Source organism: Ranitomeya imitator, chromosome 1 (genome assembly GCF_032444005.1).
Source record: "Ranitomeya imitator isolate aRanImi1 chromosome 1, aRanImi1.pri, whole genome shotgun sequence".
In the NCBI taxonomy this organism is placed as follows: domain Eukaryota; kingdom Metazoa; phylum Chordata; class Amphibia; order Anura; family Dendrobatidae; genus Ranitomeya; species Ranitomeya imitator.
This window is the reverse complement of record NC_091282.1, coordinates 442,167,484-442,186,034: the sequence shown is the minus strand read 5'-3', so window position 1 is coordinate 442,186,034 and position 18,551 is coordinate 442,167,484. Positions and strand designations below refer to the sequence as shown.

Genomic DNA, 18,551 nt, shown 5'->3' with positions numbered 1-18,551 from the left:
CTGGGCAAGAGAGGAAGCAAAAGTATACAGACACTACAGCAAGGGATCAATCCACATCTCCTGGGCAGGAGAGGAAGCAAAAGTATACAGACACTACAGCAAGGGATCAATCCACATCTCCTGGGCAGGAGAGGAAGCAAAAGTATACAGACACTACAGCAAGGGTTCCCAACTGATGCTCTTCTCTGAAGAAAAGCTAATGCTACCTGTTTTACCTCACAGAAATGATCAGCTATGATCCTGTGCTGTAATGTCTGTATCCTCGCTTTTGCTTTCCCCCCCTGCCCAAGAGCTGTTTTATGATCAGACCATGTTCCTGTACGGTTAGACACAGCCATTACACAGTACAGGCATATCAATAGCTGCAAACTTCTAACACTGATTAGACAAGAACCACAGGCACGGATTTCTTCACACCAGGTATCATTTTAACCCCTTCATGACAAAAGGTATTTTGGTTTTTGCATTTTCATTTTTTGGTCCCCTTCTCCTCAGAGCCATAACTTTTATTTTTTGTTTGCCGAGCTGACATTTTTATAGATACTATTTTGTTGTGGATACAGTCTTTGGATAGCCCTTTATTGAATTTTAATGCAATGTTGTGGTGACCAAAAAAAAAAAAAAAACTTAATTCTGGTGTTTTTTTTTACTTTTTTCTCATTACGCCGTTTAGCGATCGGGTTAATTCTTTTTCATATATTGTTAGATTGGGCGATTCTGAACGGATCTGAACGGAATGATGCCAAATATGTGTAGGTTTGGCTTTTTTTTCCATTGTTTTATTTTGAATGGGGCAAAAGGGGTGGTGATTTGAACGTTTATATTTTTTTCATATTTAAAAAAAAAAATTTTTAATTTACTTTTGGCATGCTTCAATAGTCTCTATGGGAGACTAGAAGCTACCACAACCTGATCGGCTCTGCTATGTACAGGCGATGGTCAAAACACCTGTATGTAGATTTGCTGACTTGCTATGAGCGCCGACCACCAGGCGACCAACCTCTGGTTGTCATGCCAACCCATCGACAACCTGCTGCCATGTGACAAGGGCGCTGATGGGCGGGATTTCCGGCGAGCTTGCTGGAAGCGTGTGTTAAGTGTTGCTGTCAGAGATTCCTCCCGCAGCTGTTAGCGGGACATGTCATCTATTTTGAACAGCTGACATATGCAGCAAGAGATGCGGGTGCACCGCCGGAGCCCACATGGTTCGTGTATGTGTGGTGAAATGTGTGCTGAGGGTAATATGTGTTCAAGCACGTGGTAGTGTGTGGCGCATTTTGTGTGTGTGTTCATATCCCCATGTGTGGTGAGTATCTCATGTCGGGGCCCCACCTTAGCAACTGTACGGTATATACTCTTTTGCGCCATCGCTCTCATTCTTTACGTCCCCCTTGTTCACATCTGGCAGCTGTCAATTTGCCTCCTACACTTTTCCTTTCACTTTTCCCCATTATGTAGATAGGGGAAAAATAGTTTGGTGAATTGGAAAGCGCGGCGTTAAAATTTCACCTCACAACATAGCCTATGATGCTCTCTGGGTCCAGACGTGTGACTGTGCAAAATTTTGTTTCTGTAGCTGCGACGCCTCCACCACTTTTCCTTTCACTTTTTTCCCCATTATGTAGATAGGGGCAAAATTGTTTGGTGAATTGAAAAGCGCGGGGTTAAAATTTCACCTCACAACGTAGCCTATGACGCTCTCAGGGTCCAGACGTGTGACTGTGCAAAATAGGGATTTTTGTGTACTCACCGTAAAATCCTTTTCTCCGAGCCATTCATTGGGGGGACACAGACCATGGGTGTATGCTGCTGCCACCAGGAGGCTGACACGAAGTAATACAAAGAAAAAGTTAGCTCCTCCCCTGCAGTATACACCCTCCTGCTGGCTCCCAGCTAACCAGTTCGGTGCAAAAGCAGTAGGAGATCAATAACGACATATAAGCGTAAAGCATGTCACATTATATATAAGAGTATAACATATCAAAAGATAAAAACAAAGCATAAGCTAATAACAGGGTGGGAGCTGTGTCCCCCAATGAATGGCTCGGAGAAAAGGATTTTACGGGGAGTACACAAAAATCCCTATTTCTCCTTCGCCTCATTGGGGGACACAGACCATGGGACGTCCCAAAGCAGTCCCTGGGTGGGGACAACATCACTTCAGGCCGTGTAGCCGCTACTTACAAGTGCGCCACCGCGGCCTGCAAAGTCCACCTGCCCAGACTCACATCTGTGGAAGTGAGTGAATTATAGTGCTTCAAGAATGCATGCGGCCTGGAGGAATTCGCAAGCCTGCGGTCGTGCTTGCCGACGTCTGGCGCCTAGAGCCCTCAGACAGGGAGATAGGCTGGCATCTAGCGCGAAAGGACTCCTGGATGGAGAAAAGAATCCACCAGGCTAACGTGGCCGAAGAAAAACGGCTAAACCCTTCCTGCGACCGTCAGGAAGCCTACTTACCATCGAAAAACCCGAGTAAAATGTCCAACCTTTGGAAGGACGTCGTCCTCGATACGTACCCACTCGGAGCACTCGCTTCTTCAGATTATGGAGAACCCATTCCGCTTTGTGGACTAGAGCCGAAGGAGATGAGAGGACGATGCCCCTGCAACAGTGGAGATATAATACCCCTTGGCAACGAGGGAAGGGGATGGCTAGAGGGCAACCTTGCCTTGAAGGTAATAAGGAAAAAAGATAAAGAACAGAGCGTCGAGATCTGAAGACTCATCAGGAGGACAAGAACGCAGAGAAAGAAGGGGAGAGACCCTCCCTGATAGAAAAGTCTACCCGGATCAGAAAAGGAGTCCACTGTAAGATGCCCAGGACCATTAAGGTCCCACGGATTTAACGGTACGCGGTAGGGAAGAACTACAGGTTGAGGCCTGCAAGAAAAAGCATATTTCCAGCTTGAGACAATAAGCCGGAAAAATACTAGTACCGCAAGCGAGAAAAAAACCTGACATGGTCAGTGCGGGTCTCCCGGGATTACTGGGGCCCTACCCGCTTTCGAAAAGGTTTCAGACGTAGTGGAAGAGGGGTTATGGAAATTGGTACCATGGAAGAATAGATCATGCACTGCAATGGTCTTGGATCGCGAGGCCAAACCATGAACTGGAGTACATTGGCGTTCAGCTTGGACGCCATCCGAACTACCTCTGGAGTACTCCAGTGAAGGCAGGTCCGATGGAAGACTTCCGAGTGAAGTTCCCACTCACTTGAGGAAAAACCCGGACGGCTGAATATGTCTGCCGCCCAGTGTTCTACTCCAGGGAATGTACTGTTGAGATCACCGAAGATAGAACTCGACCCATCAGAGAGTGCGAGGTACCTTAGCCATGGCGCCTGACTGAGGGTACTTGCTAGATGGCTAACTTGGGGCACAGCCGAGGCATTATCCAACTGAAGACGCGCCAGAAGGCAGAGGGCCTGCTGAAGGAATAGCCGTACCGTTCGGATCTACAGGGAGATGATCGGGAGAAGAAAACTGGCAATGGTATCTCCCAATAGCCCTTGGGCCAGGAGAAGGCTCTGGAAGAGAAAGGAGCTCAGAGACTACCCCTTGAGAGCCTGATTGACTTGCAGAAAACGAGCGCAGCGAAGGAAACTGCTTCCGTAGACGTCCTTTCCCTCAGAACCCTCCTAGCGAATTGAAAGAACCGAGGGAATGAGAGATCGAGTGCGCAAGCTCCCTGTAGAAGGGCCACGACCTAGACCCGAGAGAGAATAACCATCCTTCTTGGGCAAGATCATCCTCAAAGAGGATCTGCTGGGCTGAGAATGAGGGAAAAAAAACTTGTCTAAGTTTAGCTGCTAGCCCAATAGAGAGGTAATTGCAAGTGATATGGACGACTCAGCGTAGTCCTAGGAGAGCGGCTACAAAGTCGACCAAATAGGGCAGGACGACCATGCTTCTAAGGTGCAAGAAGAACATGACAACCGTCATGACCCTTGCGACCACTCTGGTGTGGTAGCCAGGAAGAAGGGCCAGGTCGTGAAAATACTGTTCGCGAATGGAAAGGCGAAGAGATTATAGTAGAGAGGAGAAATAGGTATGTGAGGGAAGAATCCCGAATGACGATGGATGCCAGAAAACAACCACGTTTCTCTGTTGAAGTAGTGGCTGAGCGGAGGAACTCCATCCGAGAAAAGAAAGGGCCCTGTCAAAGGTTGTTAGAAGTTTGGGGTCCAGGAATGGAGATACTTTTCATTCCCTCCATTTTGGAACCAAGATCCCTTAGATCTAGACTGTCCTGGCCAATGCTTCCACTGCTGGTTGAGCCTGAAGAAGAGATACGATCCCTTGCTAGTCTCCCGCTCAGAAGATTTGATTGGCCAGCTATACTGTGGAACGAAGTAGATAAGGTCTGCGACCCGGAGACTTTCATTCTCTCCCTTTGGTCAAGCAACCCATGTGGCGGCTAAGGAAGGGTAGAGCGCTGAACCCGAAACCACAAGACGGAACGAACTAGATTTGCTATCAGACCGTCTGTGGAATCTTAATTGATGATACACCGGCCAGGATACTGGTAGGAATACCGCAAGAAATTCTGCCCGGCGAGTCTGCCAAGTGACAGAATGCGGGACTGTAACCAGCAGGTCTCTGCCATCGTCGTGCAGAGAAGAAAATAAGGAAAAAACCTCGATCCACCATCTTCTTAACAGGGAAGTGGAGAGGAATCGTCCACTTTCTTGCATCTGATACAAAGGGGGGAAAACCTCCTTGTTGGGACGCCACAAATGTGGACGCCACATCCCCAGAATTGAGGTTTCCGAGTGGACAGGGCAGGTTGTGGCGATAGACCTGGATGCAGAAGAAGATACATGGAGGCGACACTCCGTGTGCTCGTCTGTTGAAGGTGTGGGGGGAAATCGGAGCCCTTTAAGGGACCCGTCGCCCATAAAATTCCGACCAGGTATGGTATCCTACTTAGAGGTCTTCCAGTGCATCACCGTCAAATGTTGATGGAGATTTTCTAGAACCTGTACGTTTTTCTAGAATACTTGCGGCCCCTGCTAGCCGACGGCTCCCATTGTAGGAGAGGGAGCATGTGAGTGCTCCAGAGCTCAGTTAGGGTGACCAGCTTAGGATAGATGATGTGCCCTTAAGACCAGTAAATACTGGTCATGCGCCTTTAAGGCTAGGGGTTACTGGCCATGAGCCTTTAAGACCAGGGAATACTGGTCTTGTGCCTTTTGTAAGATGACATACTGTTCATGTGCCTTTAAAAGCAGGGCATGCTGAAATCCAGGAGATAATGGTCATGTGCCCTTAAAACCAGGGTATGCTGGTCATTTGCGTTTAAGACCAGGGCGTACTGGTCCTGAGCCTTTAAGTCCAGGGCATAATGGTCACGTGCCTTAAAGACCAGGGCATACTGGTCGTGTGCCTTTAAAAGCCAGGGCATACTGGACATGAGCCTTTAAGACCAGGGCATACTGGTTATAGCGTTTAAGACCAGGGGATACTGGTCACGTGCCTTTAAGACCAGGGCATACTGGTCATGTGCCTTTAAGACCAGGAAATACTGGTCACGTGCCTTTAAGACCAGGCCTTTAAGGCCATTCGACCGTAGTAAAAAGTAAAAAACGGTAAAAAAAAGAGTTCTTTGGGTCTGAATAGCAGACCCGTCCGTGTGCCTCCTACGGACACTAAGCAAGAACTGGTTAGCTGGGAGCCAGCAGGAGGGTGTATACTGCAGGGGAGGAGCTAACTTTTTCTTTGTATTACTTAGTGTCAGCCTCCTGGTGGCAGCAGCATACACCCATGGTCTGTGTCCCCCAATGAGGCGAAGGAGAAATTTTGTTTCTGTAGCTGCGACGCTTCCAACACTTTTCCTTTCACTTTTTTCCCCATTATGTAGATAGGGGCAAAATTGTTTGGTGAATTGGAACGCGCGGGGTTAAAATTTCGCCTCACAATATAGCCTATGACGCTCTCGGGGTCCAGACGTGTGACTGTGCAAAATTTTGTGGCTGTAGCTGCGACGGTGCTGATGCCAATCCCGGACATACACACACACATTCAGCTTTATATAGTGTATGTATGTATGTATGTATGTATGTATGTATGTATGTATGTATGTATGTATGTATGTATGTATGTATGTATGTATGTATATATATATATATATATATATATATATATATATATATATATATATATTTATTTGCAAAATTTTGATGTGTTCTTATTGTAATTAATTTCACTTTTGTATTTTTAATATTTCTTTGTTATAATAATAATTTTCGTAGGCGTGATGAAGTCTTATATTAATATGTTATTGTCACCTTATATACTTTATTGTATTCTATTCACTTATTAACATATTACTATATTATGTATTAATTGGTTTGTACACACTAATAGCGTTTTTATATAGTATAGTACAGTTCTTACATTTTATCATATATACAGTGGGGCAAAAAAGTATTTAGTCAGCAATAGTGCAAGTTCCACCACTTAAAAAGATGAGAGGCGTCTGTAATTTACATCATAGGTAGACCTCAACTATAGGAGACAAACTGAGAAAAAAAAATCCAGAAAATCACATTGTCTGTTTTTTTAACATTTTATTTGCATATTATGGTGGAAAATAAGTATTTGGTCAGAAACAAAATTTCATCTCAATACTTCGTAATATATCCTTTGTTGGCAATGACAGAGGTCAAACGTTTTCTGTAAGTCTTCACAAGGTTGCCACACACTGTTGTTGGTATGTTGGCCCATTCCTCCATGCAGATCTCCTCTAGAGCAGTGATGTTTTTGGCTTTTCGCTTGGCAACACGGACTTTCAACTCCCTCCAAAGGTTTTCTATAGGGTTGAGATCTGGAGACTGGCTAGGCCACTCCAGGACCTTGAAATGCTTCTTACGAAGCCAATCCTTCGTTGCCCTGGCGGTGTGCTTTGGATCATTGTCATGTTGAAAGACCCATCCAAGTTTCATCTTCAATGCCCTTGCTGATGGAAGGAGGTTTGCACTCAAAATCTCACGATACATGGCCCCCTTCATTCTTTCATGTACCTGGATCAGTCGTCCTGGCCCCTTTGCAGAGAAACAGCCCCAAAGCATGATGTTTCCACCACCATGCTTTACAGTAGGTATGGTGTTTGATGGATGCAACTCATTATTCTTTTTCCTCCAAACACGACAAGTTGTGTTTCTACCAAACAGTTCCAGTTTGGTTTCATCAGACCATAGGACATTCTCCCAAAACTCCTCTGGATCATCCAAATGCTCTCTAGCAAACTTCAGACGGGCCCGGACATGTACTGGCTTAAGCAGTGGGACACGTCTGGCACTGCAGGATCTGAGTCCATGGTGGCGTAGTGTGTTACTTATGGTAGGCCTTGTTACATTGGTCCCAGCTCTCTGCAGTTCATTCACTAGGTCCCCCCTCGTGGTTCTGGGATTTTTGCTCACCGTTCTTGTGATCATTCTGACCCCACGGGGTGGGATTTTGCGTGGAACCCCAGATCGAGGGAGATTATCAGTGGTCTTATATGTCTTCCATTTTCTAATTATTGCTCCCACTGTTGATTTCTTCACTCCAAGCTGGTTGGCTATTGCAGATTCAGTCTTCCCAGCCTGGTGCAGGGCTACAATTTTGTTTCTGGTGTCCTTTGACAGCTCTTTGGTCTTCACCATAGTGGAGTTTGGAGTCAGACTGTTTGAGGGTGTGCACAGGTGTCTTTTTATACTGATAACAAGTTTAAACAGGTGCCATTACTACAGCTAATGAGTGGAGGAAAGAGGAGACTCTTAAAGAAGAAGTTACAGGTCTGTGAGAGCCAGAAATCTTGATTGTTTGTTTCTGACCAAATACTTATTTTCCACCATAATATGCAAATAAATTGTTAAAAAAACAGTCAATGTGATTTTCTGGATTTTTTTTTCTCAGTTTGTCTCCCATAGTTGAGGTCTACCTATGATGTAAATTACAGACGCCTCTCATCTTTTTAAGTGGTGGAACTTGCACTATTGCTGACTGACTAAATACTTTTTTGCCCCACTGTATGACTATATAGCTGTGGAGTCACTTGTTCACACAGGGTTAGTTCACTTTTTTCCACTAATATATAGTGATTGCGGTATTGTTCTCAAAGTTAGAATGTTACTATTTAGTATCGCAAAACTGCTTCTCCATCTCGGCACCTGGAGGGCGCATGCGCTGATAAGAGCTTCCCTGTGCCTTCCCACCCCGCCCACAATTGGTGATGTAAGTGTCTTCCACTTGCATCCCAAGTGCGGAGTTTAGGAAGACTCCACTTTCTATGAGGGAGCTTCGGTTGTCGGCGCATGCGCATAAGAAACCCGGATATGCCGACATTGGATGCAGCTGTGAGTGGGGGTATTAATATACGGGGCGATGCAGCGCACATACATGCCCCTATTTGAAGAAGCCACCAGGCGAAACGGCGCTGTCGGGGTCACCGATGGGCACAGAAGGAAAGACATACATAGACGTGAGTTAAAATAGGATTTCGGCTGCTATTGCTTATCATTAAACCTGCTCGTTACTTTTTTCACTAGACACTTTCCGTTTACCTTAAGCAGTGCAGGCACATTGACACTTTGTCTCACGAGTACTGTAACTCTTACAAACGGGATTTCTGCTGCTACTGCGTGTCATTATATTTTTGTGATGTTTTCATTAGGCACCTTGAGTTTATTTTAAGCGGTGCGGGTATATGAATTTTTATATTTATAAATTTTTACAAATATACTTTTCTGCTGCTACTGCTTAGTTAATATATTTTCTGTGATCTCTTGCACTCAGCACTTTCATCCCCTTATTTTTAGGCGATGTTAACATGCTGACACTTTGCTGTTTTTTTGATAAACTGCAACAATTTTAATATGAGGTGATCTAGATATTTAATTGTAAAAACAAGAAAATTTATATACTATTGCATAAGTTTATCTACAAAATAACAAATATATTACTACTAATACAGAGATACGGTTTTTTAGCAATAGATGCTGTGTGCACATGCCACTTTATTTATTTTTTATTTATAGGGCTGGTTCCCATAAATATATATTCGGAAGGTGCTAGAGTGTAATGCAGCTTTGTCCATTTTTTTATCTTTTCCTTGTGTTTGTTCCATCAGTTGCTTTTTGAAATTTCTTGTCTTGTTTTTTAATGTTTTTTGTCTATTAATAAAATATTATGTTTTAAATATATTGCATTCGCTTATGCCTCTCTTTCACCCATTATGGTTAGGGTGTTTTTTGGTAAGATATTATAAATAGTAAAGCAAACCCCCTAAACTTTATCACCGCCTTAGTTAGGGAAAAATAATAAAATAAAATGTATTTATTTCCATTTTCCCATTAGGGTTAGGGTTGGGGCTAGAATTGGGTTTAGGGTTTGGATTACGTTTACAGTTGGGTTAGGGGTGTGTGGGGTTGGGATTACGTTTAGGGGTGTGTTCGTGTTATGTTTAGGGGTGTGGTTAGGGCTTGGATAATGGCTAGGGTTGGAGTTAGAATTGGGGGGTTTCCACTTTTTAGGCACATCAGGGCTCTGCAAACGCAACATGATGCCTGATCCAATTCTGTGTTGAAAAAGTAAAACGGTGCTCCTTCCCTTCCGAGCTCTGCCGTGCGCCCAAACAGTGGTTTACCCCCACACATGGGGTATCAGCATACTCAGGACAAATTGGACAACAACTTTTGGGGTCCAATTTCTCCTGTTACCCTTGGGAAAATACAAAATTTGGGGCTAAAAATCATTTTTGTGAAAAAAAAATAATTTTTAAATTTTCATGGCTCTACATTATAAGCTTTAGTGAAACAACTGGGGGTTCAAAGTGCACCCCACACATCTAGATAAGTTCCTTAGGTGGTCACTTGTGGGGCGTTTCCACTGTTCAGGCACATCAGGGGCTCTCCAAACGCGACATGGCATCTGATCTCAATTCTAGCCAATTCTGCGTTAAAAAAAGTCAAACGGTGCTCCTTCCCTTCTGAGCTCTGCCAAGCGCCCAAACAATGGTTTACCCCCACATATGGGGTACCAACATACTCAAGACAAATTGTACAACAACTTTGGGGTCCAATTTCTCCTGTTACCGTTGGTAAAATAAAACAAAATTGGATCTGAAGCAATTTTTTTGTGAAAAAAATTTAAAAGTTCATTTTTATTTATTTTTTTTTAAACATTTCAAAAATTCCTGTGAAGCACCTGAAGGGTTAATGCACTTCTTGAATGTGGTTTTGAGCACCTTGAGGGGTGCAGTTTTTAGAATGATTTTTTATCATATAGACCCCTCAAAGTGACTTCAAATGTGATTTGGTCCCTAAAAGAAAATGGTGTTGTAAAAATGAGAAATCGCTGGTCAAATTTTAACCCTTATAACTTAACAAAAAAAATTTGGTTCCAAAATTGTGCTGATGTAAAGCAGACATGTGGGAAATGGTACTTATTAAGTATTTTGTGTGACATACAGTACAGAGCAAAAGTTTGGACACACCTTCTCATTTAAAGATTTTTCTGTGTTTTCACGACTATGAAAATTGTACATTCACACTGAAGGCATCAAAACTATGAATGAACACATGTGGAATTATATACTTAACAAAAAAGTGTGAAACAACTGAAATTATGTCTTATATTCTAGGTTCTTCAAAGTTGGAAAATTGCTAAATTTTCGCCAAAGTTGGAAAATTGCTAAATTTTCGCCAAATTTCCATTTTTTCCACAAACAACTAATATCAAAGAAATTTTACCACAATTTTACGTACAATTCGTCACAAGAAAACAATGACAATCACCGGGATCCATGGAAGCGTTCCAGAGTTATAACCTCAAAGGAACAGTGGTCAGAATTTTAAAAATTGGCCCGGTCATTAATGTGCAAACCACCCTTGGGGGTAAAGGGGTTAAATGGTGATTATTATTTTTTTTTTTTTTAGAAAGTTGTAAGAAAAAAAAAAAAGTGCTGATATCGCCAATGTCAGAGACTCGTAGAGTTTTTATTATTGGGGATCTGGGGCTGAGTGAAGGCCTATTTTTTTTTTTTTTGCCGCTTGAGTTGACGTTTTTATTGACATCATTTTGGGGTAGATACGATATTTTGACTGCCTCTTATTGCATTTTATTGTAATGGTGCTGCAACCAAAAAAAAAAAAAAAAGTTCAGCTACTTTCACACTAGCGTCGTTTGGGATACGTCGCAAAGCGTCGTTTTGGGTAAAAAACGCATCCTGCAAAGTTGTCTGCAGGATGCGTTTTTTCCCTATAGACTAGCATTAGCGACGCATTGCGGCGCATTGCTAACACGTCGCAACCGAGGCGCAACGGTTGCGTCGTGTTGTGGCGGACCGTCCGAACAAAAAAAGTTGCTTGCAACTTTTTTTAGCGTCGTGTCCGTCATTTTTGACCGCGCATGCGCGGTCGGAACTCTGCCCCCAGTTCCCCACAACTCACAATGGGGCAGAGGATGCGTTGAAAAAAGTGCGGCGTTTCCACAGTAAGCGTTGGTACGTCGGCCCGACGCACTGCGACGGGCCGAGTACGACGCTAGTGTGAAAGTAGCCTTACTCTGGCGGTTTGATTTTTTTCTTGCTACACCGTTCACTGATCAGATTAATTGTTTTTATATGTTGATATTTCGAGAATTTCTGAATGCAGCGATATCAAATTTGTATTTAATTTTATAGTGGATGCTTTCCTGAAACGGAAAGTACTTGCAAGCAGCATAATACAAAGAATAGCAGGTTTACCCAGAATCCTTTGCAGTAGGCGGAGCTATGCAAATCATCTCTTTCCACCCCAGTCTAATCCACAGCGCTTGGAACCGCCAAGCGTGCAATGCTGCGGATTAGTTTCTAAATTTACACAGCCAACCAATTCCTGTGGACACGTGTTTCGGGCTTTAGGCCCTCATCAGCACAGGGCTGGAAAACACGTGTCCACAGGTAGGAATTGGTTGGCTGTGTAAATTTAGAAACTAATCCGCAGCATTGCACGCTTGGCGGTTCCAAGCGCTGTGGATTAGACTGGGGTGGAAAGAGATTATTTGCATAGCTCTGCCTACTGCAAAGGCTTCTGGGTAAACCTGCTATTCTTTGTTTTAGGCCACATTCACACGCTCCTTTTTATCCTGCGGGTTCTCCCGCAGCGGATTTGATAAATCTGCAGGGCAAACCCGCTGCGGTTATCCCTGCAGATTTATCGCGGTTTGTCCTGCGGGTTCCGCTGCGGGATTTTACCCCTACTATTGATGCTGCATATGCAGCAATATGCAGCATCAATAGTAGTGTTAAAAATAATAAAATCATGATGATATACTCACCCTCTGACGTCCCGATCTCCTGGGCGCTGCAGGCGGCGATCCGGTCCCAAAGATGCTGTGCGACCAGGACCTTCGGTGACGTCGCGGTCATGTGACCGCGACGTCACCGAAGGTCCTGGTCGCATAGCAAACCTGAGACCGGAAGGCCGCGTGCAGCGCTGAGACTTCAGAGGTGAGTATAGCATGATTTTTTATTTTAATTCCTTTTTTTTTTTAATACAAATATGGTTCCCGGGGCCTGGAGGAGAGTCTCCTCTCCTCCACCCCGGGTATAACCCGCACATTATCCGCTTACTTCCCGCATGGTGGGCACAGCCCCATGCGGGAAGTAAGCGGATCAATGCATTTCTATGGGTGCAGAATCGCTGCGATTCTGCACAAAGAAGTGACATGGTCCTTTTTTTTCCGCAGCAATTCTGCGCGGGTTTTTTTCGGGTTTTTCCACATCATGTGCACTGCGGTTTCTGTTTTCCATAGGGTAACATTGTACTGTACCCTGCATGGAAAACAGCCGCGGTTCCGCAGTAAAAACCGCATAGTGTGAACATGGCCTGATGCTGCTTGCAAGTACTTTCCGTTTCAGGAAAGCATCCACTATGTATTTCCTTTAAGTAGAGGGCTTTTCGGTCTCTTTCATCCCGCTACATTTAGCCCAACTTGGGTCTCTCCCTAAGGTGGCTAGCATATATGTATTTAATTTTATGGTTTTATTTTCAATGGGGCAAAAGGGGATGATTTAAACTGGTGTTTTTTTCTCATATTTTTAAAAACTTATCTTCATCTGGTTTTATGGACTTCAATAGTCCCCTTAGGAGACTTGAAGTAGCGATCATCCAATCGCTTGTGTTACACATAGCAGGCCTTCAACACTGCTCCTGTTAAATCAGCCATCAAGAACGGGGAAAGATGTGGGCTAGGCGTGCGAGCCCACATCAAAGGCAGAAACACGACCTTTGACGTAAATATATGTCAAAGTTTGTGACGGGTTAAGGATAAAGTTTTTGTACCATAAATTTTTTAAAGTTGGATTTGACCAGTAGAACTGATACAGATTATGAAAATGTGGGTACTCCAGGCAGGTGGCTAATATGTACCTATAAATTGGCTGCCAGTGCCCAACTGTTATTTGTCTGAATGACACTCAGCCTTACCTTCTCCCCATGGCTTTAAGGCCATTGTAGCGGCATGTCCGGCCATTGCAGGCGTAGGCCCTGTTCCAGAAGGGGCGACAGTCATTGGGTGCATTCCCATGCCTTTGAGGAACAAAAGCGAAAATAAAGCAGAACTCGTTTCTACAAAATGATCAACTTTTTACCAAACTGGCACATAATTGATATAAATTATATGTACACATCGGGGCTGCATTACGAAAACTCTAAAGAAAAATTTTAAATAATGAGGTGTTTTTTTCTGTTTTTGCAGCTCATGGAAACCATGCAGCATAAATCATTATAGTATAAAAATAATCTTTATATTGATAAACCCAATAGGAGGTTCACAATGGATATACGAGCAAATGCATCATAAAACTATTGTGTGAACACGGACTTATGGCTGCTTGTTCTACTCTTCCATTCACTACATACGAATGCAGACCTATACAAACAAGTGGTATGAGACGCAGCATAAAATAAAAGAGGCTTAAGATTTGTCCCATCAGGGTAAGCCCTCTGTCGATGTATCCTACTATTAGAGAATATGGAAACCAAGGGACTTTCTTCTACGAGCACAGAGCTCCACTTAGCAACATGTAATTCTACATTCCCACTAAAGCAGCAAGAAAATGACTGCGCTGAAGATCTTTAACTTACTTGGTGGTCGAATGTAGTTAGCAGGTGGCTGTTGAGGTGGCGGCGGTTGTGCTTGTGGTGGCTGCTGCTGTTGCTGAATTGCAGGCAGGGTCCTCTTTCCTTGGACTGCAAGTTGTAGATTATCTGACAACGGTTGCCCTCTTGCCAACATCTTGTAAGCCAATATCTGAGCACGCAGCTGGTGAAGCTGAACCTGGCTAAATGCAGAGGGTCCACGACTGGGCTGACTAATAACTTGTTGGTCTCCTTGCAATAGGAGCCCAGGCTGCACTGTAGGTATCTGAGGGGGTGTTGGTCCTCCACCAGACATTGGACTTGCTACATGCTCAGGAGCCCCCAATGGTGATGGGTGAGGAGACAAATATCCTGAAGGAAAACACACATGCATCTTGTTACGATTCCACAGTAGACTATACATAATTTTTCAGTAACAGGTTACCCACTGTTATTAAAGGGCCACTGTCATCCCCCTCCAGCCATTATAAACTAAAAGAGCCACCTTGTGCAGCAGTAATGCTGCACAAGGTGGCTCTTTTAGTTTATAACGGCTGGAGGGGGCGACAGTGGCCCTTTAACTCATTTTCCTGTCAAGGACAGATCTCTTTCATTCTTGAAGTAAAGAACTTCAGTAGAGCAGCACGGTGGCGCAGTGGATGGCGGCACGGTGGCGCAGTGGTCAGCACTGCAGCCTTGCAGCACTGGGGTCCTGGGTTCAAACCCCACCCAGGACAACATCTGCAAGGAGTTTGTATGTTCTCTCTGTGTGTTTGCGTGGGTTTCCTCCGGGCACTCTGGTTTCCTCCCACATTCCAAAGACATACTGATGGGGAATTTACATTGTGAGCCCCATCAGGGACAGTGATGTTAATGTGTGCAAACTGTAAAGCGCTGCGGAATATGTTAGCGCTATATAAAAAAATAAAATAAAAAAAAAAAAAGATTATTAGTGAAGGAGGTACCAGTTACAGCTGGCTCCATAGCCCTGAATGAAGGCCCAAAAGGAGGCCAGCATGGGAAGAGCAAGATGTGGACTGGAAAGGGAGGATTTGTCTTCTGCTCCTTTACTACATTTATTTTGCATTGCCTATATAGCACCATCATATTCCCGAGAGCTTACAGGCATTATCACCACTGTCCCCATTGAGGCTTACAATCTAAAATTCCTTATCACTATTTGCACTGTGGGAAGAATCCTTGCAGATGTTGTACCTGTAATGATTTGAACTCAGGACCCTGTAACTGCCAATCAGCAGTGCTAACGAATATATACTGCAATACTAAAGAATTAAAGATTTAAAAAAAAAAAAAAAAAAAAAAACACTTTTTTCCCAATCTTAACTGAAAAAAAAAAAAAAAAGCAAAAGCTTAGTTTATTCTGCCGTATCCATAAGACCGGGTTCACATTGCATCAATGGCAATGCGTTTACGGCATCTGTTACATATCGGCACTAACGCCATGTAACCGATGCGTTAGAGCATCTCTAACATGTCATTATCGGTATGCGTTAGTGATGTGCCGTCATTCTGTGACAGCCCCTCGGACGCGGTCTGCAGCGTTTCCGGGTCCGTCTCCGATAGCGTAGGTGGAGCATCTGCGCTATAGCGATCACATAACGCGATCTTTAAAAGGCACTTGCGCTGTACAGTCCGTTTAACGCATGCGATGAACGGACTGCACTTAACGCAATGTGAACCTGGCCTAACAGTTGGATCTTAAACTGTAAAAATTATTTAACATTAACACCATAAAAAAAAAAAACTAAAAAGAACACTCCAAATGTCAAACATACAAATAACAAAATCGCACAACTAATCTTACCCCATGAGGTCATTCAAAATGATAACTCATTCCATTAAAAACAAGCTCTCATATGGCTATTGCAAAAAAATAAAATAAAAAAATTTTACTTTTGGAAGAAAAAAGTGCAAACGCTAAAATTGGCCAGGTCTGAGAGGGGTTAAAATACTGGGCTTTAATGTACAGAACATTTAAACTATAAAAATAACTCCAAGGCAAAAGAAGAGGAGTGTGCACTAGTGATGAGCGAGTACTTGTTGCTCGGGTTTTCCTGAGCACGCTTGGGTGACCTCCGAGTATTTGTTAGGGTTTGGAGATTTACGGTAGTTTTCATCACGGCAGATGAATGATTTACAGCTAGTAGCCAGGCTGAGTACATGTGGGGGTTGCCTGGTTGCTAGGGAATCCCCACATGTAATCAAGCTGGCTAGTAGCTGTAAATCATGCTGCTGAGGTGATGAAAACTAAATCTGCGAGCAGTCATAAATACTCAGGAGACCATTCGAGCGTGCTCAGGAAAACCCGAGCAATGAGTACACTCACTCATCACTAGTGTGCACATCTCAAGACCCTTAGACAATGTCGTGACCCTAGCCTATCATCCAATAGAAACAGGATGATTATGGTGGTCAGAATGTTGTCGAATTTTCCAGGATGTGGAGAAGATGGGATGACATTTCTACATATTCTCCATTGTCAGTCCGTAAAAATTGTCATCCCACTGCAGTCCTAATTTTTTCCATGGACCGATTGACTTGTGTGGCCGAGTGTGATAGAATAATCGGATCCAACTCTGGCATGATGCAATTTCTTTCTCAGAACAGCCCAATTTTCATTTGCTCCATTTCAAGGCAAATTACATACTGATGCGACGAAGGTAAAAAGGGAAATTTACATTTTCCAGTTTTGTCAGGATACCTTTGATTTACCAAGCACTCTTAAGGGTTTGTGCACACAATCAGTAAACGCTGCGGGTTGGATGCTGTGTTCTTCTGCAGCGTTCAACCCCCATCGTCCAGATGTTACAGCATAGTGGATGGGATTTCAAGAAATCCCAAGCCCACTATGTGTCCACAGATGCCTGCGGCTCACCTGCGGAGACGGACATGCGGCGCGTCTCTCCAGACCACAAGAAAAATCTGCACATGGATTCACCAGCGCTCAATAGTCGGCAGGGCTTTGGACGCAGTGGGCATGTGTTGCGTATAAAGCACTGCCAATTCCCGATAGTGTGCACATACCTTAAGTGATCTTGCTCAGAAATGGGATTCAAGCTATAATAGAGTGCTACTCTTCCTTATAAACCAGTTAATAAATCCTTGCAATTTCCTTTTCGTAACCAAGTAAAGCAGCGAGTACCTTGACTATGTTGATCCATGGGACTCTGTGGAGGGCCCATACCAGCATGAGGTGGCCTAATATTGGAGCTCTTCATAGTAGCACAGTGCATTTCATCAGACATTCCTTTGTCATGCATGCTCTCCATGGGCTGCTGCAAAGAGGATATTATTAATTTCCACTCAACAAATCCTATTAACACATACTATACATCATCTTTAGCTTGAATTGTTCTAAAATAAAGTCTTGGTATAACTAAAGTTGGGGCTAACATTATTGACACCCTTGATTGATAATTTATTATAAAAGCCAATTTCTTCAGAAATAATTGGGCATGCACAGCATATAAAAGAAATTTATAGAATGACCAAAGGTATTCAACAAAACAATTTTGACCTGTCATACAAAAGTCAAAAAAAATAAATAGTACATGGCGAGGACAGGGTTAAAGTTTCCCTAGGTGGTCAACCTTTGGCAACAATGTTTTTTGTAGCTCTGTGAGCTCTTTGCACTAGGCTGCTGGTAGTTTCTTCCATTGTAATTCTCTGAGGATCTTGAATGTTTGCTGGGTGTTTCTTCCCAATAGCAGTTTTCAGCTGGCCAGCATAACCCAGTCCATATCCCTTCCCTCTAACTATTCTAGTCTATATACACTATGGGTCATTATTCTGCTGTAGGACACAGGTTGTTTTGATGTGAACCTAGTTATCTTACACTTGGCAGCACATTTCTATGTAGAATGCTCTGATTATCCTCAGATTTCCATAGATTCCCATTAAAGGAACAATCAGCAGGATTTTGCTATGTAATCTGAGAGCAGCGTGAAGTAGGGGCCAAGACCCTGATTCCAGTGATGTATCATTTACTAGGCTGTGAGATCGTGTGTCAATAAAATCAGTGTTTTACCGGCGGAAGCTTATCCCTAGAGGAATACTGTAGTGGTCTTGTGCTGTCTAGTCAATTGCACTGTGTAACCCAGACTCCCACCACTGATTAGCTGCTTTCTGACAATGTCTGGGAAGCTGCAATCACTGGTGAGGGTGGGTTTATACATGGCTCTACATTTAGACACGGATAGATCTGTAGCAGAGAAAACTGGGATTTTATAAAAGGGACACCATACAGACCAGCAAGTGATACATCACTGGAATCAGAGTTTTGGCCCCTACATCATGATTCTTTCAAATAACAAAGGAAAACCATGCTGAAAGATTACCTTTAACACTTTTCACAGCTCCAACCCTATGCAACAACGTATTCCTATCTCAACCATTCATAGTTAAGACGGGAGTATCAGTTTCTCTGA

General features: G+C 43.6%; 1 protein-coding gene across 11 annotated transcripts in view; it reads right to left on the bottom strand.

The window, feature by feature from the left end:
• Window positions 1-18,551, bottom strand: part of SMARCA2 (SWI/SNF related BAF chromatin remodeling complex subunit ATPase 2) — a 461,498-nt gene that overhangs the window by 270,422 nt on the left and 172,525 nt on the right. For 7 of the 11 annotated variants that reach the window (XM_069763977.1, XM_069764056.1, XM_069763970.1 and 4 more), the window contains 3 exons: window positions 17,267-17,399; window positions 14,110-14,475; window positions 13,450-13,551 (listed from right to left, as the gene is read on the bottom strand). In XM_069763977.1, the coding sequence (XP_069620078.1) occupies window positions 13,450-13,551; window positions 14,110-14,475; window positions 17,267-17,399 (601 nt within the window). The remainder of the gene's footprint in view (window positions 1-13,449; window positions 13,552-14,109; window positions 14,476-17,266; window positions 17,400-18,551) is intronic. The other 4 variants (XM_069764038.1, XM_069763995.1, XM_069764029.1 and 1 more) reach the window with 1 other exon arrangement.